Source organism: Salvelinus fontinalis, unplaced genomic scaffold, assembly GCF_029448725.1.
Source record: "Salvelinus fontinalis isolate EN_2023a unplaced genomic scaffold, ASM2944872v1 scaffold_1070, whole genome shotgun sequence".
Lineage (NCBI taxonomy): Eukaryota > Metazoa > Chordata > Actinopteri > Salmoniformes > Salmonidae > Salvelinus > Salvelinus fontinalis.
Window position 1 is genome coordinate 29,255 of NW_026601279.1, and position 23,542 is coordinate 52,796.

Consider the following 23,542-nt stretch of genomic DNA (forward strand, 5'->3'; position numbering starts at 1 on the left):
CGCCATCTGCTGACTGGAGTTGGTATCGCAGTTGAGAAAATACTTTCAGACAAAAAGCTAAAAAGCGACTGCCTCTAAAAACCAACGACTCCCTTTGAAAACGGGCGATGTGGCATCAGAAACATTTATTATAGTGTAAAAATGTACTACAAAGTGCAGCTAAATAGAATAACTTTGGTCATACCCACTCAGCACGTGACGTCCAAGGACGTCGAATTATGGGCGATATCAGGTCTGTCTGTTGTGGCCTCTATTTCGCCCCAAAATAGTCATCCCAAATCGGGCTGTGTGTAACTATGTAAATGTCTCTCGGACAAGGTGAGTTTTATCAATATACACTCTAAAAAGTAAAGGTTCCTGGAGTAGCCTTTAGGGGTTCTTCAAATTGAAACAGTGGGGGAACCCCTAAAAGTTATTCAAAGAACCTTTTGTGGGAACCCCTATAAGTTCTTTGAAGAACCCCTTATCATGGTTCCTCAAAGAACCCCTCCATTATAAAAACATATTTTAATAATATTAATAACAATATTGATTTAAATAATTAATTGTTTATTTAGTGGCACCACAAATGTGAATAAATATTTACAGAACAATTTACCAAATAAAACACATGACAAAATTGCAACATTTCTGCAGACATGTCAGACCATAATAAATAATACATTTACTTTGTATAGTGCTTTTCATGACATTTAAAATATATAAAATAATGCGTACAATAAAACAACATACATAAAAAATGAATCATAGGTAAACTAACAATATTGTAGACTTGATGCTAAATACAGATTTTTCAGCTTTAGTGTGTATATCGTATCCACTTAGTTATGTTAGGAAGTTTGCCATCTTTATGACCGGCCCTGGTAACTTCACCCCAACTTCTCTTCTCCCCAGAACACAGTAACTTAACAACATAAGTGTTTTTCTGACATGGGGACGTCCTCGAGGGCGTGGATGTTCTCCCCATCAAAGGCCAGCGGGATTTCACTCTCACGGTGAAATGGATTTCCCTATTGTCCCATGAAGATTCAGTTTGTATTTGTAACAGTATAACTTTAGACCGTCCCCACGGGCGGGAACCAGGGACCCTCTGCACACATCAACCGCGGCCCTTGCAGAGAAAGGGGAAACACTACTTCTAGGTTTCAGAGCAAGTGACGTAACTGATTGAAACGCTGTTAGCGCGTACCCGCCATTTCACATCCGTTACATATTGACTGCTATGTAGGTTAAATGTACACTTCAAATGCAGCTGTCCTACAACAGATCTGTACCTTCTTCTTGATCCCAATTGCATTGTGTCCATGTTCTGTCCTATAAGAATTTCAAAGGAAGAGAAAATGTGTCAAAGAATAGTCTTACAAGCATTAAAATATATATATATATATTAAATAAATATTGAAAGATAAATGGCATCGACATACAATGTAATGTAAAATAGAAGAACATATTGGAGAAAGCACTAGCCAATACAGTACTGCCATACAGTAACAGTACTGCCATACAGGCCTAATATCACATTTCAAGATATCTTTGTACACAAATTGTTCAATATTTTATCAGGCTGACTTGAAAGATTATATGCAACATTTTGCTGAGTAGCAATACTGTGTTTGGATTGAAACAATTGAATGCAAAATACAAGCATTAAAACATATATATATATTTAATTAATATTGCGTACATGTAACGTTTCCAAAATGGGATAGTATTGTCCATGTAACGTTTCCAAAATGGGATAGTATTGTCCATATAACGTTTCCAAAATGGGATAGTATTGACCATGCAACGTTTCCAAAATGGGATAGTAATGTCCATGTAACGTTTCCAAAATGGGATAGTATTGTCCATATAACGTTTCCAAAATGGGATAGTATTGACCATGCAACGTTTCCAAAACGGGATAGTATTGTCCATATAACGTTTCCAAAATGGGATAGTATTGTCCATGTAACGTTTCCAAAATGGGATAGTATTGTACATGTAACGTTTCCAAAATGGGATAGTATTGTCCATGTAACGTTTCCAAAATGGGATAGTATTGTCCATGTAACGTTTCCAAAATGGGATAGTACTGTCCATGTAACGTTTCCAAAATGGGATAGTATTGTCCATGTAACGTTTCCAAAATGGGATAGTACTGTCCATGTAACGTTTCCAAAATGGGATAGTATTGTACATGTAACGTTTCCAAAATGGGATAGTATTGTCCATGTAACGTTTCCAAAATGGGATAGTATTGTCCATGTAACGTTTCCAAAATGGGATAGTATTGTCCATGTAACGTCTCCAAAATGGGATAGTATTGTACATGTAACGTTTCCAAAATGGGATAGTATTGTCCATGTAACGTTATGCCCCCTTGTGAGTTAATAGTATTGCATGCTGTAGCAGGCTATATAAAGAGGAAGACCTCCATTGACGATTCAGTTCGTTGTAACATCTCGTCTGGACAGGTCACCGTCCTTAGTTAGTTAGTTAACGTTAGCTAGTTCATTATCACAAAAGAAAGAACTGCTCTAGATTGGAAACTTACGTTAATGAGTGTAAAGCCATGTTGGCTTTATGGAAACGATATACAATATATGGGAAATAATATAGTTGAGGGAAATAATCCAAACCTGGTTGTGTCTAGTTAGGACATAACGTTAGCTAGCTAGATAACGGTACTGTACTGTAGCTCATACAACGCCGACGGTCAAACCCGGCTTTCTAATATTTACGTTAATTAGCTATAGTAACGTTATGGAAGATATTCTCAGAAAACCAGAATTGTCTTCGTTATTCATTATTAGCATGTTATATTATTATAATAAATTATTTCGAGACATATTCAGAGCCAAACATCAACCCAACTTAACCTTTTTAAACTTGTTGTCGCATCCAAACTTGTCACCATCGTTTTCAGTTGTAATTGCGAAGTTCCCGGAAGAAGTCCAGCAACAACGGAGGTTCCTCGATGAACCCACCTTCTAACAAGTTCTTTGAAGAATCTTTTGGGGCTGTTTTTCATTGACCAAGAACCCTACGGTTCTTAGGGGATCTGAGAACAACTCCAGTTGAACCCTTCATTTTTAGAGTTGTAGTCGGCTCTATTTACTCTCAGATTCAAACATGATGATTAGCATCAACGATCAAGTCAGCTGCTGCTGCTCCAATACAGTATGAGGTGAGACGGTGAACTGATGTTGAACCGGGCAGTCAGCTGCTGCTGCTCCAATACAGTATGAGGTGAGACGGTGGACTGATGTTGAACTGGGCAGTCAGCTGCTGCTGCTCCAATACAGTATGAGGTGAGACGGTGAACTGATGTTGAACTGGGCAGTCAGCTGCTGCTGCTCTAATACAATATGAGGTGAGACGGTGGACTGATGTTGAACTGGGCAGTCAGCTGCTGCTGCTCCAATACAGTATGAGGTGAGACGGTGAACTGATGTTGAACTGGGCAGTCAGCTGCTGCTGCTCTAATACAGTATGAGGTGAGACGGTGAACTGACGTTGAACCGGGCAGTCAGCTGCTGCTGCTCCAATACAGTATGAGGTGAGACGGTGAAGTGATGTTGAATCATAATTAATAAGTTAATTAGTGTTAAACTGTTAAAAAATAGTATATGGCATATTAAATATATTACGGTATTGTTACCATATAGAAATATCATGGAATATTGTACATTATATTAAATATATTACGGTATTGTTATCATATAGAAACATCATGGAATATTGTACATCATATTAGCATCAACATACATTATTGTTTCATTCAATTTCACATAATAAGGATATTTCATATTTTCAAGTTCAGAAGTTAGAACCCATCACCTGCTATGTAAAAGAGACAGAAGAATGCACAATGGTGAATGCTACCCGGGATCCTTGGGACATCCCTACCCTAAACCCTAACCATAACCATTTTAAATGTCAACTTCAACAGGCTAGGGACTTCCCAAGGATGTATCTCTACCTGAAAATACACGATCTAAGTGATTGATAGTTGGTATTGATCAGTCAAAAAGCCTTATTTACTTTAATGAACAACTAAAATAGTGATTTTGTCAGACAGCATAGACAGCAGCTCTACACTTTATTGACTGACTGATCCATTCATCCTTCCATCCCTCCTCAGCCTTCCCCTCCTCTGAAGACCCAGTGAGGGTGGAGCTCAGTCAGAGAGCTGTTGAGGGACTGGTTAGGAAGAACACTTCTACAGCCAGAGAGGTGAGAGGTCACACATGGTTTAGATGGTAAATATTTATGTCCCCTTAGTGGTTCATCACGTCAGCAAAAGGGAATATGTTCCATCATCTGTGTTTATTTACATTAGTGCAAATTGTCCACTGATATTGGTGTAATTTCTCACCCCTTTTGGCTGTATGAAAGTTAATTTCCCCTCAGACACAAACATTTGTTCTTTGATATTATGAAGGTAATTTGTATCAAATGTACTTTTCCCCACTCATTCACCCCATCTCTTTACATTGCTTATTTATATTCAGTGACCTGACTGCGTCCAGACTGTCAAAGGCCCATCCTGGTAGATCTGAACCGAATTCAGCTTGGAGTGATCAGATAACAGAAGTCACATTTAGGTGCCTGGTGTAACTGAAGCCATAGATGCTCCATATCCATTCCTTTGAATGTTTTATATAATATGACTCAATTTGTTTCTTTCTGTGTTGCAGGGGCAGTCAAGAAATGGAACAGCAAGGCCACAGAACATGACATAAGCAGAGCTGTGAGAGACCACCTCAAGCCCCCGGTAGAGCCGGGGGTGGTGTTTACCACTCCACCAGCAGAGCTGTGAGAGACCACCTCAAGCCCCCGGTAGAGCCGGGGGTCGTGTTTACCACTCCACCAGCAGAGCTGTGAGAGACCACCTCAAGCCCCCGATAGAGCCGGGGGTCGTGTTTACCACTCCACCACGCCTTCAGCAGGCTGGAAAAGTGGGATTGATACTGTTTTTCATACTAAGATGGATCAAGAGTCTGTTGATTGGTCAGTCATTGGGTTCATTTGTTGAAATCAAATCAAGCTTTATTTATACAGCACATTTCAGACATGGATGCAACACAACAGCTTCACAGGAAAAAACAATGAAAATATACAGAAATATTTAGTACACAACATAAGACTAACAACTGAAAGACTAATGAACATTCTAAGGAAATGCCATTGATTAAAATATTAATTGGATGCAATATCCAACCCAAAATATAAGCTTGTTTTTTTAGGAGGGGTTCTGAAAGACACTATGGGGGTGTCCTCTGAAAATTGACAAGTAAAATCAACTGGGACCTAAAAGACACCAACCATGAGACCCACTAAATCTGCCCAAGAAGAAGCAAACAAAAGAAAAAAATCCACACCAAACTTAAAGACAGGAAGCAAACCAAAAAGGTGGAGCAACTAAAGGTGTTGACTCTCCACATCTATCAAGACAACTGCAGCACTGGGCCAGACACTCTTAAATAGAACCTGGACCAGCTCAGGTGAAACACCTTGTCACTAACGAGATGGACAAGCCAGCACAGGTGTAACACATACTGACTAACGAGGTGACACCAATCAGTGCGTCCTACGTGCTAACGAGCTATACGTGCTAAAGTCCAACCTCAAAACATAAATGGAAAAACCAAAAGCTTAAGAGAATGCTCACCACCAACAGAAAACAACTTCCATGTCACATTATAATCAACTACAATGCTTCACCATCACCAATATAAACATGGTGTCTGTCTAACAACAACTAAAAACAATATTTATTTTTCCCACAGAGAAACCTAAAACTCACAAACTTCTAGAACTCTTGTCCCCTTGGAACGAGCCCAAACAAAACTCATCTCATCTCAAATACGGAAAAACAGTCAAAATAAATTGTGATCCATGGCAACGCACTGGCTAAACGCAAAACATTTTGACTGCCCACCCTTGAGACAATCAGCAACCAGGTTGTTCTCACCACAGACATGTCTGATTTCAAGAGGAAACTCCTGCAATATCTGTAGTAACTTTCCACCTCACTGCAGAGCTTCTCTCTCTTTTCATTGTTCACTAGATAGGCATGTTGTTGGATCTGGGCCCAGTCCCCAATGTCATGCTCTCGTACATTTGGTTTGGCACATGTGAGAATTAACCTTGATATTCTAAAAGCACAATGTCAATATAATTGTTAGTTGGTTGCATAAATAATTACCATTACCAAATGTTACATGAAATGTAAATATTAAATATTTGGTTGCATAGTTGCTAGGTGGGATAGCCCCAATGTCAAAACACAGTTTAACATGTCCAAATCAATAACCAATATGCAGAAACAGTTTGGGATCAATTGAAAACCTAACATGTGGTATTTACACAAACATCTGCCACAATAATAATATTTTTTAAAACAAGCTCCTTATAAACTGCACAAGCACCAGAAACGCTGTTGTTTTGACAAGTAGCAATAAATCACTGATATCGATTAGGGGGGAAATCAGGTTGTAGGTGCTGTTGAAACTAACACAACTAAAAAAACACATGGAAATGGGAGATATCTTTCACCTCACTGATTAGAGGACAACCTGCAGAAAACAGTCAGCTACATTTTGGAGTGATGCATTTAAATTTAGGGGTCGCTAAACAAAGGAACACAACACTTATTTGTCATAACTCATCGATATCATGTGAAAATTATTTGTGTGACAGAAGGGAGATGAGGTTACGCGTCCTGTTAAAACTAAAAGCTCAAAAAACACACAGAATATGGGAATAATGTGTACATCCCTGATTAGAGGACAATTTGTAGAAAACAGATCGCTACATTTTGAAGTGTTGCATTTTGATTCAAGTGGGTCATCAACATGGTAAGTGTAACACAGCTCTTTTTGTGTTAGTCACTTTTTGTTAAATCACATAAATAGTACTCTTCCAATTCAGAGCCTGGATTTTCCCCCTGAGGCTAATATCCATATCATGTTGAAATCAATAGAACAGGGGACAAACGTTTAGGGTTCTACATTGTGACATCATTAAAATACTCCTTCTACAATGTTAAAACATTCTACATTGTGACATCATTAAAATACTCCTACTACAATATTAAAACATTTTACATTGTGACATTAATTCATTGATATCATGAAACAACTCCATGTATTTTCTGATGTTTAATCAGAGATCTTTTATCAGTGTACCTCTTCCCACATTGATCACAGCTATGAGGTTTCTCTCCTGTGTGTATTCTCTGGTGTACAGTCAGATTGCTAGATGAAGTAAAACTCTTCCCACATTGACCACAGGTATAAGATTTATCTCCTGTGTGTGTTCTCTGGTGTGATGTCAGCTGGCCAGATCGACCAAAACTCTTTCCACATTGACCACAGCTATAAGATTTCTCTCCTGTGTGTATTATCTGGTGTGATGTCAGCTGGCCAGATCGACCAAAACTCTTCCCACATTGATCACAGCTATAAGGTTTCTCTCCTGTGTGTATTCTCTGGTGTAGAGTCAGAGTCCTAGAATGACCAAAACTCTTCCCACATTGATCACAGCTATACGGTTTCTCTCCTGTGTGTGTTCTCTGGTGTGATATCAGGCTGGTTGAACGAGTAAAACTCTTCCCACATTGAACACAGCTATAAGGTTTCTCTCCTGTGTGTGTTCTCTGGTGTGATGTCAGCTGGCCAGATCGACCAAAACTCTTTCCACATTGACCACAGCTATAAGGTTTCTCTCCTGTGTGTGTTCTCTGGTGTATCTTCAGATGGCCAGATGTAACAAAACTCTTCCCACATTGATCACAGCTATACGGTTTCTCTCCTGTGTGTGTTCTCTGGTGTATCTTCAGAAGGCCAGATGCAACAAAACTCTTCCCACATTGATCACAGCTATACGGTTTCTCTCCTGTGTGTGTTCTCTGGTGCATCTTCAGATGGCCAGATGTAACAAAACTCTTCCCACATTGATCACAGCTATACGGTTTCTCTCCTGTGTGTGTTCTCTGGTGTATCTTCAGAAGGCCAGATGCAACAAAACTCTTCCCACATTGACCACAGCTATAAGGTTTCTCTCCTGTGTGTGTTCTCTGATGAATTTTAATTCCTGATGAGGAGGTGAATCTCTTCCCACAGTCAGAGCAGCAGTGAGATTTCTTCCCTGTGGATCTCTGCGGGTGTTTCTTGAGGTGTTCTGATGTGGAGAAACTCTTCTCTGCCTTGTCAGCATCATGAGGTTGTTGAGGCTCCCCAGAGGACCCACGGTAGTCCCGTCTCTCTCCTGTGTGAACAACAAAGTCAGACAGATGGTAAAGGCCCACAACAGCGGAAATCTACTGTAAAAAGTGATGCCAACAGCGTAACCATGATGTTGTACAACAATTGAAGTCTGTAATAAATGTTCAAATTATTTGACAATTGTCTTAAAATGAGCAACAATAGTCATATTTTGTCTTGTTTTCACATTAGTAGTAACGTCGATGATTGTAGGCTAGAAATAAGTTATTCATGTTGTTGAAATCCTAAGCAGTGTGCCAGACGACTTTTGTTCTCCAATATAAGCCCCTTTCTGTGTTTAACAAAATTGAGGTACGAGGGCGATGGACACATCATTTCAATGCAGAAACTCCTCCCTGCTAATGAGGACACCGATAGCCACTAGCACAGTCAGTGTAGTCAGCTCAGCTATCCCCATTGAGACCGTGTCTGTGCCTCGACCTAGGTTGGGCAAAACTAAACATGGCGGTGTTCGCCTTAGCAATCTCACTAGAATAAAGACCTCCTCCATGCCTGCCATTATTGAAAGAGATTGTGATACCTCACATCTCAAAATAGGGTTACTTAATGTTAGATCCCTCACTTCAAAGGCAGTTATAGTCAATGATCATAATCTTGATGAGATTGGCCTGACTGAAACATGGCCAATCACATCTGTGTTAAATGAGGCCTCACCTCCTGGTTACACTAGTGACCATATACCCCGTGCATCCCGCAAAGGCGGAGGTGTTGCTAACATTTACGATAGCAAATTTCAATTTACAAAAAAATAAATGACGTTTTCGTCTTTTGAGCTTCTAGTCATGAAATCTATGCAGCCTACTCAATCACTTTTTATAGCTACTGTTTACAGGCCTCCTGGGCCATATACAGCGTTCCTCTCTGAGTTCCCTGAATTCCTATCGGACCTTGTAGTTATAGCAGATCATATTCTAATTTTTGGTGTTTTAATATTCATATGGAGAAGTCCACAGACCCACTCCAAAAGGTTTTCGGAGCCATCATCGACTCAGTGGGTTTTGTCCAACATGTCTCTGGACCTACTCACTGCCACAGTCATACTCTGGACCTAGTTTTGTCTCATGGAATAAATGTTGTAGATCTTAATGTTTTTCCTCATAATCCTGGACTATCGGACCACCATTTTATTACTTTTGCAATCGCAACAAATAATCTGCTCAGACCCCAACCAAGGATCATCAAAAGTCATGCTATACATTCTCATACAACCCAAAGATTCCTCGATGCCCTTCCAGACTCCCTCTGCTTACCCAAGGACGTCAGAGGACAAAAATCAGGTAACCACCTAACTGAGGAACTCAATTTAACCTTGCGCAATACCCTAGATGAAGTCGCACCCTTAAAAAAGAAAAACATTTGTCATAAGAAACTAGCTCCCTGGTATACAGAAAATACCCAAGCTCTGAAGCAAGCTTCCAGAAAATTGGAACGGAAATAGCACCACAACAAACTAGAAGTCTTCCGACTAGCTTGGAAAGACAGTAGCGTGCAGTATCGAAGAGCCCTCACTGCTGCTCGATCATCCTATTTTTCCAAGAAGTTAATTGAGGAAAATAAGAACAATCCAAAATTTATTTTTGGTAGTAATAAATTCATGAACTTCTTTGAGGAAAAGATCATGATCATTAGAAAGCAAATTACGGACTCCTCTTTAAATCTGCGTATTACTCCAAAGCAGTAGTCCCGAGTCTGCACAACTCTGACAGGACCTAGGATCAAGGGAGACACAAGTGTTTTAGTATTATACCTCTTGACACAATGATGAAAATATTCATGGCCTCTAAACCTTCAAGCTGCATACTGGACCCTTTTCCAACTAAACAACTGAAAGAGCTGCTTCCTGTGCTTGGCCCTCCTATGTTGAACATAATAAATGGCTCTCTATCCAACGGATGTGTACCAAACACTAAAAATGGCAGTAATAAAGCCTCTCTTGAAAAAGCCAAACCTTGACCCAGAAAATGTAAAAAAAACTATCGGTCTATATCGAATCTCCCATTCCTCTCAAACATTTTTAGAAAAAGCTGTTGCACAGCCTTCCTGAAGACAAACAATGTATACAAAATGCTTCAGTCTGGTTTTAGACCCCATCATAGCACGGAGACTGCACTTGTGAAGGTGGTAAATTACCTTTTAATGGCGTCAGACTGAGGCTCTGCATCTGTCCTCGTGCTCCTAGACCTTAGTGCTGCTTTTGATACCATCGCTCACGACATTCTTTTGGAGAGATTGGAAACCCAAATTGGTCTACACGGACAAGTTCTGGCCTTGTCTTATCTGTCGCAAAGATATCAGTTTGTCTCTGTGCATGGTTTGTCCTCTGACAAATCAACTGTAAATTTCGGTGTTCCTCACGGTTCCGTTTAAGGACCACTATTGTTTTCACTATATATTCTACCTCTTGGTGATGTCATTCGGAAACCTAATGTTAACGTTCACTGCTATGCTGACGACAGACAGCTGTACATTTCAATGAAACATGGTGAAGCCCCAAAATTGCCCTCGCTGGAAGCCTGTGTTTCAGACATAAGGAAGTGGATGGCTGAAAACTTTCTACTTTTAAACTCGGACAAAACAGAGATGCTTGTTCTAGGTCCCAAGAAACAAAGAGATCTTCTGTTGAACCTGACAATTAATCTTGATGCTTGCACAGTCGTCTCAAATAAAACTGTGAAGGACCTCGGCGTTACTCTCGACCCTGATCTCTCTTTTGACGAACATAAACAGACAGATGGTTAAAGGCCCACAACAACAGAAATCCACTGCAAAAGGTGATGCCAACAGCGTAGCCATGATGTTGTACAACAATTGACGTCTGCCCTTGGTTCACTCTAGACTTGACTGCCCTTGACCAGCACAAAAACACCCTGTGGTGTACTGCACTAGCATCGAATATTCCCCGCGATATGAAACTTTCAGGGAAGTCAGAAACCAATACACACGGTCAGTTTGAAAAAGCTAGCCTTTACTTTCCTAACAGAAATATGCATCCTGCAGCACTAATTACAAAAAGTTTTGGGACACTGTAAAGTCCATGGACAATAAGAGTATCTCCTCCCAGCTGCCAACTGCACTGAGGCTAGGAAACACTGTCACCACTGATAAAACCACGACAATAGAGCAATTCAATAAGCATTTTTCTACGGCTGGCCATGCTTTCCACCTGGCTACCCCAACCCCGGCTAACAGCTCTGCACACCACGCAGCAACTTGCCCAAGCTCCCCCCGCTTCTCCTTCACCCAAATCCAGACAGCTGATGTTCTGAAAGAGCTGCAAAATCTGGATGCCTAAAAATCAGCTGGGCTAGACAATCTGGACCCTCTCTTCCTAAAGTTATCTGCCACCATTGTTGCAACCCCTATTACTGGTCAGTTCAACCTCTCTTTCGTATCGTCTGAGATTCCTAAAGATCTGAAAGCTGCCGCGGTCATCCCCCTCTTCAAAGGGGGTGACACTCTAGACCCAAACTGTTGTAGACCTATATCCATCCTGCCCTGCCTTTCTAAAGTCTTCGAAAGCCAAGTGAACAAACAGATCACTGACCATTTCGAATCCCACCGTACCTTCTCCGCTATGCAATCTGGTTTCCGAGCTGGTCACGGGTGCACCTCAACCACCCTCAACGTCCTAAACGATATCAAAACCGACATCGATAAAAGACAGTACTGTGCAGCCGTATTCATCAACCTAGCCAAGTCTTTCGACTCTGTCAATCACCGTATTCTTATCGGCAGACTCAACAGCCTTGGTTTTTCAAATGACTGCCTCGCCTGGTTCACCAACTACTTCTCTGATGGTGTTCAGTGTGTAAAATCAGAGGGCCTGTTGTCCGGACCTCTGGTAGTCTATGGGGGTGCCACAGGTTTCAATTCTCAGGCTGACTCTCTGTATATATAAATTATGTAACTCTTGCTGTGGGTGTTTCTCTGATGACACCATTCTGTATACATCTGGCCCTTCTTTGGACACTGTGTTAACAAACCTCCATACGAGCTTCAACGCCATACAACACTCCTTCCGTGGCCTCCAACTGCTCTTATATGCTAGTAAAACTAAATGCATTCTCTTCAACCGATCGCTGCCCGCATCCGCCCGCCCGACAAGCATCACTACTCTGGACGGTTCTGACTTAGAATATGTGGACAACTATAAATACCTAGGTGTCTGGTTAGACTGTAAACTCTCCTTCCAGACTCACATTAAGCATCTCCAATCCAAAGTTAAATCTAGAATCGGCTTCCTATTTCCTATAGCCTCCTTCACACTGCCAAACATGGCCTCGTAAAACTGACTATCCTACCGATCCTTGACGTCGGTTATGTCATTTACAAAAGGTGATTCTACAAAGTATTGAAAAGTATTATTGGTGTGAATACAAGAACAATAACATAGGCCTACTGTAGGACCCATTACTTCACCTAACAATAACATAGACCTACTGTAGGACCCATAACTTCACCTAACAGCATACACCTACTGTAGGACCCATAACTTCACCTAACAACAACATAGACCTACTGTAGGACCCATAACAACAACATAGACCTACTGTAGGACCCATAACTTCACCTAACAATAACATAGACCTACTGTAGGACCCATAACTTCACCTAACAACAACATAGACCTACTGTAGGACCCATAACTTCACCTAACAACAACATAGACCTACTGTAGGACCCATAACTTCACCTAACAATAACATAGACCTACTGTAGGACCCATAACTTCACCTAACAACAACATAGACCTACTGTAGGACCCATAACAACAACATAGACCTACTGTAGGACCCCTAACTTCACCTAACAATAACATAGACCTACTGTAGGACCCATAACTTCACCTAACAGCATACACCTACTGTAGGACCCATAACTTCACCTAACAGCATACACCTACTGTAGGACCCATAACTTCACCTAACAACAACATAGACCTACTGTAGGACCCATAACTTCACCTAACAATAACATAGACCTACTGTAGGACCCATAACTTCACCTAACAGCATACACCTACTGTAGGACCCATAACTTCACCTAACAACAACATAGACCTACTGTAGGACCCATAACTTCACCTAACAACAACATAGACCTACTGTAGGACCCATAACTTCACCTAACAACAACATAGACCTACTGTAGGACCCCTAACTTCACCTAACAATAACATAGACCTACTGTAGGACCCATAACTTCACCTAACAATAACATAGACCTACTGTAGGACCCATAACTTCACCTAACAACAACATAGACCTACTGTAGGACCACTGCGTGGCCATGCACGCATCCAACAAGTTTGCAGACGACACTACAGTGGTAGGCTTGATTACCAACAACGACGAGACGGCCTACAGGGAGGAGGTGAGGGCCCTCGGAGTGTGGTGTCAGGAAAATAACCTCTCACTCAACATCAACAAAACAAAGGAGATGATCGTGGACTTCAGGAAACTGCAGAGGGAGCACCCCCCCCCCCCCCCATCCACATTGATGGGTCAGTAGTGGAGAAGGTGGAACGTTTTTAGTTCCTCGGCGTACACATCACAGACAAACTGAAATGGTCCACCCACACAGACAGTGTGGTGAAGAAGGCGCAAGAGCGACTCTTCAACCTCAGGAGGCTGAAGAAATTTGTCTTGTCACCGAACACACTCACAAACTTTTACAGATGCACAATCGAGAGCATCCTGTCGGGCTGTATCACCGCCTGGTATGACAACTGCACCGCCCTCAACCGCAAGACCCTCCAGAGGGTGGTCCGGTCTGCACAAGGCATCACCGGGGCAAACTACCTGCCCTCCAGGACACCTACACCACTCGATGTCACAGGAAGGCCAAAAAGATCATCAAGGACAACAACCACCCGAGCCACTGCCTGTTCACACCGCTATCATCCAGAAGGCGAGGTCAGTACAGGTGCATCAAAGCTGGGACCGAGAGACTGAAAAAACAGCTTCTATCTCAAGGCCATCAGACTGTTAAACAGCCATCACTAACATAGAGAGGCTGCTGCCAACATACAGACTCAATCTCTGGCCACTTTAATAAATGGACTTAATAAAAGGTATCACTAGTCACTTTAAATAACGCAACTTTAATAATGTTCACATACGCTACATTACTCTCATATGTATATACAGTATTCTATACCATCTACTGCATCTGCCAATGACGCACGGCCATCGCTCATCCATGTATTAATATGTACATATTCTTATTCATCCCTTACATTTGTGTGTATAAGGTAGTTGTTGTGAATTTGTTAGATTACTTGTTAGATATTACTGCATTGTCGTAACTAGAAGCACAAGCATTTTGCTACAGTCGCATTAACATCTGCTAACCATGTGTATGTGTCCATTAACATCCGCTAACCATGTGTATGTGACCATTAACATCCGCTAACCATGTGTATGTGACCATTAACATCTAGTAACATGTGTATGTGACCATTAACATCTGCTAACCATGTGACCAATAACATCTGCTAACCATGTGTATGTGACCATTAACATCCGCTAACCATGTGTATGTGACCATTAACATCCGCTAACCATGTGTATGTGACCATTAACATCTGCTAACCATGTGTATATGTGACCATTAACATTTGATTTGACCTGACCCCGCAAGATGTGTCAGGTTTGTCAATTTATTAATTGTCTTTTGGTTGAAACCCTCCTGTCAATGTTGAGTAAGGACGCACACCTGATTACGCATATAGAGGTAGGACTAGTCTCCCTGATTACGCATATAGAGGTAGGACTAGTCTACCTGGTTACACATATAGAAGTAGGACTAGTCTACCTGGTTACACATATAGAAGTAGGACTAGTCTACCTGGTTACACATATAGAAGTAGGACTAGTCTACCTGGTTACACATATAGAAGTAGGACTAGTCTACCTGGTTACACATATAGAAGTAGGACTAGTCTACCTGGTTACACATATAGAAGTAGGACTAGTCTACCTGGTTACACATATAGAAGTAGGACTAATCTACCTGGTTACACATATAGAAGTAGGACTAGTCTACCTGGTTACACATATAGAAGTAGGACTAGTCTACCTGGTTACACATATAGAAGTAGGACTAGTCTACCTGGTTACACATATAGAGGTAGGACTAGTCTACCTGGTTACACATATAGAAGTAGGACTAGTCTACCTGGTTACACATATAGAAGTAGGACTAGTCTACCTGGTTACACATATAGAAGTAGGACTAATCTACCTGTCCCGAGCACTAATGTAGATCTATAAATGAGCCCATTTGGGGATGTCTGACAGTATTTCTGATTGTCTTAACGCTGCACCACTAATGAGTTGTGGAGCTTCTCAAAGCACATTTTTTTCTCACCTCAAACAGCAAGTAAACAAAGTCTAATCAAAATCAATTGCAAATGAGAATAACTCCTCAAAATATTTTCAGCTCTCGCCCTTTCGATAACCACTCGGCACAAAAGGGAAAAACGTAATGCGCTGATCCAGTGGAAATGTTATAAAATACCTGATTACTTCTTATCACTTTCACAAATAGCCTACAGCTGTGTCGGTCGAGAACTCACAGGCACAGGAAACTGAGGGCCCAGAATATTTTATACAATGTTTCAAGTTCGTTATGGACAGGCCATGTGATTTATAGGACAGTTATTTGCAATATTTTTATTTGTTGGCTTTATGTAGGCTATTTTTTACATAGGTGGCAATGGCAATAAAAGTTACTTTTAGATTTGTATACTTTTCATTTAGATAGAATGTAGATTAATCACAGACAATGTTTGAGATACTATTATAAATTAAACGAAACTGTTCCAGTAAAATGAACATATGAAAATCATAACTGTCAACAGATCAGTAGAAATGGTAAGATACATTTGCACTCCAAATGTAGGTTGCTGACTGCTTGTGTAGCCGATTACCAGCAACGTCAGAATGTATGAAGGACAGCAAGAGGAGGTGGTTCAGGAAGAGTTTATTCTCTTCTGGTTGGGCTGTATTGATGTAATGCCATGAAAATAAATGCTGAATATTATACAATGATTTATCAACAGCTCTAACAATTTGACCCTACAGGAAATCTACACTGGCAATTCTAGAATATACTATATAGCCTAGAAACCTGTTAAACTATCATTATGACATCATGGATGAATTCTAGAATATACTATATAGCCTAGAAACCTGGTTAAACTATCATTATGACATCATGGATGAATTCTGGAATATACTATATATCCTAGAAACCTGGTTAAACTATCATTATGACATCATGGATGAATTCTAGAATATACTATATAGCCTAGAAACCTGGTTAAACTATCATTATGATATCATGGATGAATTCCAGAATATACTATATATCCTAGAAACCTGGTTAAACTATCATTATGACATCATGGATGGCCAGTCCTTGTATTCATAGTGTAGTGAATTCGTGGGGAAGCCCTGAGCTGAACTCAAACCTGGGTCCAGCGACCGTCAAGCCAACACCTTATAACTGTTATGCCAAGATGTCTGAACTTCTTGACGAGGTCCCTAGGTTTTGGGTTACGGTTGATACAATAGCTTTCTCTATGAATTTGAGAGTGGTTACATTTCTCCAGCCCCCATCCCTCAGCTGTTTACCAAACCCAGTCTCTGGGCAGCCATTTTGTTGCTGTTTAAATACTAGGTTGTCCCTTTAAAAAAGCCACACAAGAATCAATCAACCAATAACAAAGCTGTAATTCCACCACTGTTTTGCTAATAAGATGATGGATGGGGGTGGAGAAATGTAACTACTTGCAAATTCAAAGACAGACCTATGGATGCAAGGACTGACCATCCATGATATCAACATTATAGTGTTAACCATCTTGATGCTATAAAGTGTTGATTTACATTGTTTCTAAACATTGGAGTAAAAAAAGCTTATTTGGGGTTCTGAAGGGGTAAAAACAGTTGAACTAAGCTCATGAGGCATGTGTTATATTCTTCAAGAATCAATGGCTATAAATAAATAATTTAAAAATCAAAATATCGATGTGGTATTTGCAGATTTCCCCTTTAACACCACACATCCTTCCAGTTCTCTGCTGCCAGTGACTGGAACGAATTTCAAAATTCGCTGAAGCTGGAGACTTATATTTCCCTCACCACCTTTAAACATCAGCTATCTGAGCAGCTAACCGATCGCTGCAGCTGTACATGTACTTTTCTGCTCTTTTGCACACCAGTATCTCTACTTGCACATCATCATCTGCTCATTTATCACTCCAGTGTTAATCTGCTAAATTGTAATTCTTCGCTACTATGGACTATTCATTGCCTACCTCCTCATGCCTTTTGCACACACTATATATAGACTTTCTTTTTTTCTACTGTGTCATTGACTTGCTTATTGTGTTATTGGCTTGTTTATTGTTTATTCCATGTCATTCCATGTGTAACTCTATGTTGTTGTCTGTGTCACACTGCTTTGCTTTATCTTGGCCAGGTCGCAGTTGTAAATGAGAACTTGTTCTCAACTGGCCTACCTAGTTAAACTATCATTATGACATCATGGCCTACCTGGTTAAACTATTATTATGACATCATGGCCACCTAGTTAAACTATCATTATGACTTCATGGCCACCTGGTTAAACTATCATTATGACATCATAGCCACCTGGTCAAACTATTATTATGACATCATGGCCACCTGGTTAAACTATCATTATGACATCATAGCCACCTGGTTAAACTATCATTATGACATCATAGCCACCTGGTTAAACTATCATTATGACATCATAGCCACCTGGTTAAACTATCATTATGACATCATAGCCACCTGGTTAAATAAAGGTGAAATAAAAAAATAAAACATCAGTTCAACAACTGCAGAGTTTGTGTCTCTGTTTTTAAGACGGTACTTACTTGTGTTAACCAGGGCCCGTTCATCGTTAGAACCATTGTTAAGATGCGTTTGGGAAACCAAGTCCAGAAATCCAGTTTCCTCCTCTTCTTCCACCTCCTTTTTCAATGAGACAGTCATCTCCCCCTCCTCCTCTTTCACTCCATAAACTGCATCCTCCTCTTTCTCCTCTTCTTTTACTGTAACATCTTCCTTCTCTTTCAATCTGAACGCGTCTTCCTCTTCTTTCACTGAAACGTCTTTATCTTCTTCTTTCACTGTAACAGCCTCACCCTCTACTTCTTGTTTTACTGTGATATCCTTCTCTTCATTCTCCTCTTTGACGAGAGCTTCTTTCTCCGTCCAGCAGTCCTTCTCTTCATTAACAAGAGAGTAGCTTAGTGACCTCATGGTTGGAGATGTTAGCTAGCTAGGCTAATGCTAACTTAACCAGCCCGCTAGATGAATAAAAACAATACCGTAAATATGAAATTAAAACGGATAACTAACTAGGCGACAGAAGTGGTTTTAAAATACAGTGGCTAATATACACTAAAGCGTCTAAAGAGCTTTATTGGTTCAGCTATTTTGTCTAGCAAGCTACCGAGGTGGCTGACGAACTGTTGCTGCTATTGAAAGAAGCGTTCCGTCCACTAGATTATACGTCACAGTAGCAGCATTGCCTTAAAATCGCAGCCCGCCATTTGCTGACTGGAGTGGGTAACGCAGTTGAGTAAAATGTATATTTTATAAAAAGTTAAAGGGTAGGAATCAGGGACGTCACTAGACATAGTTGAGTAAAATGTAAATGTAAATTTCAGACAAAAAAATAAAGGGTAGGATTCAGGGAATTAGCTAGTCCTAAAATATGAATTAGCCCCCCTAAATAGATCAATATCAGTCAATATATTTTTTCTGGGATTTCTTATTTCGTCAACCGTTCCATCGCATCTTAAACATCTTACCGGGCCGGCACTAGGACCGGGGGAGGCTGCTGCTGCGCTAGTGACTGTTAGACTTTCTTCAGCAAAGATGGCGGACAGAAATACTAGGAGAGAGGGGTACCCCTACACAGAACTGAACTGAATCAAAGATGGCGGACAGAAATACTAGGAGAGAGGGGAACCCCTACAAAGAATTGTACTACATCAAAGATGACGAACACAAATACTAGGAGAGAGGGTACCCCTACACAGAACTGAACTGAATCAAAGATGGTGGACAGAAATACTAGGATGGAAGCAAATGTAAGGGATTATAACGTCATAACGAATCATGCAAAAGACATGTACAGTTGACAGGAATGTTAGTTAATGTAAAGACAAACGATTATGCATTTTTTTATCATAAAGTTCATTTATGAAAATCGCGAATTAGCAAGCTATCTGACTAGCTAACATTAGCCAGCTAGATGACTAGCTAACATTAGCCAGCTAGCTGACTAGCTAACATTAGCTAGCTAGCTGACTAGCTAACATTAGCCAGCTAGCTGACTAGCTGACCCAGCTAACATTAGCCAGATAGCTGACTAGCTAACATTAGCCAGCTAGCTGACTAGCTAACATTAGCCAGCTAGCTGACTAGCTAACATTAGCCAGCTAGCTGACTAGCTTAATGGGTGTTGTGACATGAGTATGAAATTGTAATTCTGGTTGTTTTAGGAACTCCTGAAACAACCAGCAAACCAGGCTGTCGTTTTGGGAAACAGTGGATGTATAGAATCTAGCTAGCTGAAGAATTTACTGCAAATTGAATGTACAATTTTGTAAGCTTGCCTTGCTGATATTTACCATGCAGATAGATGAAATAACGTAGCTAGCTATGTTCTTGCTTATTGTGCAGTGGATGATTAAAATACCTGTATGCCTATGGATGTGTAGCTAGCTATCTAGCCGATCTGTGTATGGACCCAAACGTTTGGTATACATATTAGTTCAGAACCTAGCTATGAACCTCAGCTATCATAGCCAGTTGTTTCAACTTAAACAGCCTGAATGACATTAATGAAGCCTATGGATTGAGTAGAATATAATATCATGTTGTGCCAAGGATGCAAGTCGTATATACATGTAGTTATTACCATGCATGAGATCCCCACATTGTAGCCTGTACATTTAATATATTCACTGATCATGTACTGTACCTTGGCAAATAAAGGTGCAGTTTAGGTATGAATGTCTTTGAGATGATTATTCAGTCATATCCAATACTAGGAGAATCAAATTCCAGTCTTTGAATGACGCTGTGTCTTCATGTATGTATTACAATTCTACACTTCAACAGTGTTTACCAATCTTGGTCCTGAGACATCAATGGTTACACATTGTAACTAATAGACTAGAAACAGGATTTAACTAGTTAATTCATATATACAGAAATATAATGTTAAAAAACAGAACACTACACTCCCTATGCATCATGTTAATACTCCAACACTGGTTCATCTAATGCCCTTCATCTGCATTGATCTGATAAACACAGGATAGGTGGAGTATTTCATCACATTACACTTCATTTCAACCAGTAGAGAATGTGAAACGCTTTATTGAAAAGCTCATTGTCCAAGTGTTATAAATACAAGTTCAATCTGTACTTCAATGCACATCTGTTGTGAATTATAAAAACAGAGGAAGAAAGAGGAGGTGGAGAGAGAGGTGTAAAAGACAGAAAGGGAAAGAGGTAAGCACATAGGAGCAGGGAAGGCAGCACATGATTAATGAATCACAGTGCTACATAAATATTCTCTCAGTTCATCACAATTACATAAGTGTTTCTCGTCGGCCTAAAGGTTATCTTAAAAGCAGCTGAGGTGGCGATGATGGGACTAGGGGTTGGCATCCTCTCACATCAAAACATATCTGCGATGAGAGACAGATGGAGAGAGAGAGCATGCTTAAGCCTTGTGTTTTTAGTTTTTATTCTAACATTGTTAGTCATCAATCAGGAGGTGAAATGCAAAACTGACCTGGGATCATTAACTCTGGGACTACAGCATCTATCTGTATTTCAATGTAGAGCATCTCTTTAATAATACTTCCTGTATAATATAAACTGACCTGGGATCATTAACTCTGGGACTACTGCATCTCTCTGTATTTCAATGTAAAGCATCTCTTTAATAATACTTCCTGTGTAATATAAACTGACCTGGGATCATTAACTCTGGGACTACTGCATCTATCTGTATTTCAATGTAAAGCATCTCTTTAATAATACTTCCTGTTGACCTGACCAAGTGACCTCTCACCTCTGATCATGCTGTGCCCTCTATGTAGCCAGTTCAGATGCAGGAGGGGTTCACCGACACAGCTGATATAACCTAGAGGATTTAGGGAGAAGGGGAGAGAGGGATGAAGTGAAGGATAGAGACTTATTGAGAAAATAAGGTAGTTAAAGCGACAGTGTTCAACAGGAATCTGTGTGTGGCCTCACCTGGTGTCCACACCACACTAAGTGGCTGCAGAGTACTTTATGCTGAAAAACATGAACGGACCCACAAGGACAAACAATATAGCGTAGTTATAGAAATAATGAAGTGTCTTACTATTCTCCATGGTTGGCCCTCTTGCCTATTTTTTGAAGGTGGAAGGAGTCACAGTTTTACACCAGAGCCTGTTTACTGCACAACACAATCCATCAATCAGATTGATACATGAGTGTGTAGGTGTGGGTTATAGAGTGTCTAATTGTTCTACATTTTTTCAATATGGGTGATTTAAAATAGCCTGTTTTGTTTTTGCACAGACATCACACCCTTACCTAAACAGCACCCTCATCTGAGAAGTAGAAATCAAAGGGAGAGACACTGTGAATTGAATAACTGCAGTTGACATAGCTAAGTAAATGGAAGAATACTCTTATTGCAATGTGAATGGCTCTTAAAAGAGCCTTTGGTTGTGCATAGTGTAGTCTATGGTGTTGCCAGGGAGCACACTGTGCTGGAGCAGACTGGGAGGCTGGTATTCTGACCTGGGCTGGAGCAGACTGGTAGGCTGGAGCAGAATGGGAGACTGGTATTCTGACCTGGGCTGGAGCAGACTGGGAGGCTGGTATTCTGACCCGGGCTGGAGCAGACTGTGCTGGAGCAGACTGGGAGACTGGTATTCTGACCTGTGCTGGAGCAGACTGGGAGACTGGTATTCTGACCTGGGCTGGAGCAGACTGGGAGACTGGTATTCTGACCTGGGCTGGAGCACACTGTGTTGGAGCAGACTGGGAGACTGGTATTCTGACCTGGGCTGGAGCACACTGTGTTGGAGCAGACTGGTATTCTGACCTGGGCTGGAGCAGACTGGGAGACTGGTATTCTGACCTGGGCTGGAGCAGACTGGTAGGCTGGTGCAGTGTCATCAGGCTGTGTGGTGGAGGCCATCCTGTTCTCGGGTTCTGCTTTTGTTATGCCAACCACCAGGTCATTATTACCACCAGGTCATTAGAACAACCAGGTCATTAGAACCACCAGGTCATTAGAACCACCAGGTCATTAGAACCACCAGGTCATTAGAACCACCAGGTCATTAGAACCACCAGGTCATTATAATCACCAGGTCATTAGAACCACCAGGTCATTAGAACCACCAGGTCATTAGAACCACCAGGTCATTAGAACCACCAGGTCATTAGAACCACCAGGTCAGGGAGAAAAGACTCACCTTGTCGCTCAGGTAGGGCATCAGCCTGAGCTATTTAAAAACACGTTTTCAACATTTCAAGATAGCAGTTAGTTTAGTTTGATGTAAATAAAGATAGCTGAGAAGTGGGACTCTGTCATTGTTTCTGACAAGATCTCTCATTGATCTCGGGTTCAGCCACCAGGGGGCACCAAACCTCTTTGAAAAGTTCATGTGAATAGTTACCACTTCTCAGGAGATGATAGACTTAGCCTTTCAAATGTTTTGTAATGATGGGATGGCTATTGAACAGAACTTTAAAACCTGGTTTTCTTGTATGTACCAGTTCATGAAATCACACATTTGACATTTATGCTCACTGAGTCTGTACATAGTCAAAGCTTTCCTTAAGTTTGGGTCAGTCACAGTGGTCAGGTATTCTGTCCTTTCTCCGCCTCTCTCCCTTTTCACTCCCCTCTCTCCCTTTTCACTCCCTCTCTCCGCCTCTCTCCTTTTTCACTCCCTCTCTCCGCCTCTCTCCCTTTTCACTCCCTCTCTCCGCCTCTCTCCCTTTTCACTCCCTCTCTCCGCCTCTCTCCCTTTTCACTCCCCCTCTCCCTTTTCACTCCCCCTCTCCCTTTTCACTCCCCCTCTCCCTTTTCACTCCCCCTCTCCTCCTTTTCAATCCCCCTCTCCGCCTCTCTCCCTTTTCACTCCCTCCCTCTCCGCCTCTCTCCCTTTTCACTCCCTCGCTCTCCCTTTTCACTCC

General features: G+C 41.0%; 1 protein-coding gene and 1 long non-coding RNA gene across 2 annotated transcripts; both read right to left on the reverse strand.

Moving 5' to 3' along the window:
• Nucleotides 1-5,051: 5,051 nt before the first annotated feature.
• Nucleotides 5,052-18,806, reverse strand: LOC129848562 (zinc finger protein ZFP2-like). Its single transcript, XM_055915726.1, has 2 exons — nt 18,187-18,806; nt 5,052-8,256 (listed from the first exon to the last, which is right to left on the reverse strand). The coding sequence occupies exons 1-2, from the start codon at nt 18,572-18,574 to the stop codon at nt 7,118-7,120; spliced, it is 1,527 nt and encodes a 508-aa protein (XP_055771701.1). The 5' UTR covers nt 18,575-18,806; the 3' UTR covers nt 5,052-7,117.
• Nucleotides 18,807-20,691: 1,885 nt separating this feature from the next.
• On the reverse strand, nt 20,692-23,202 carry LOC129848564 (uncharacterized). The gene is made up of 2 exons (XR_008758511.1): nt 21,411-23,202; nt 20,692-21,021 (listed from the first exon to the last, which is right to left on the reverse strand). It is a non-coding gene; the product is annotated as an uncharacterized LOC129848564 (long non-coding RNA).
• Between the last annotated feature and the right edge of the window lie 340 nt (nt 23,203-23,542).

Excerpts from the sequence above, each read along its gene's own strand:
- LOC129848562 (XM_055915726.1), bottom strand. The coding sequence starts at position 18,574 with ATGAGGTCACTAAGCTACTCTCTTGTTAATGAAGAGAAGGACTGCTGG. Across the intron at positions 8,257-18,186 it reads ACGGGCCCTGGTTAACACAA|GAGAGAGACGGGACTACCGT; the intron begins GTAAGTACCGTC and ends TTGTTCACACAG.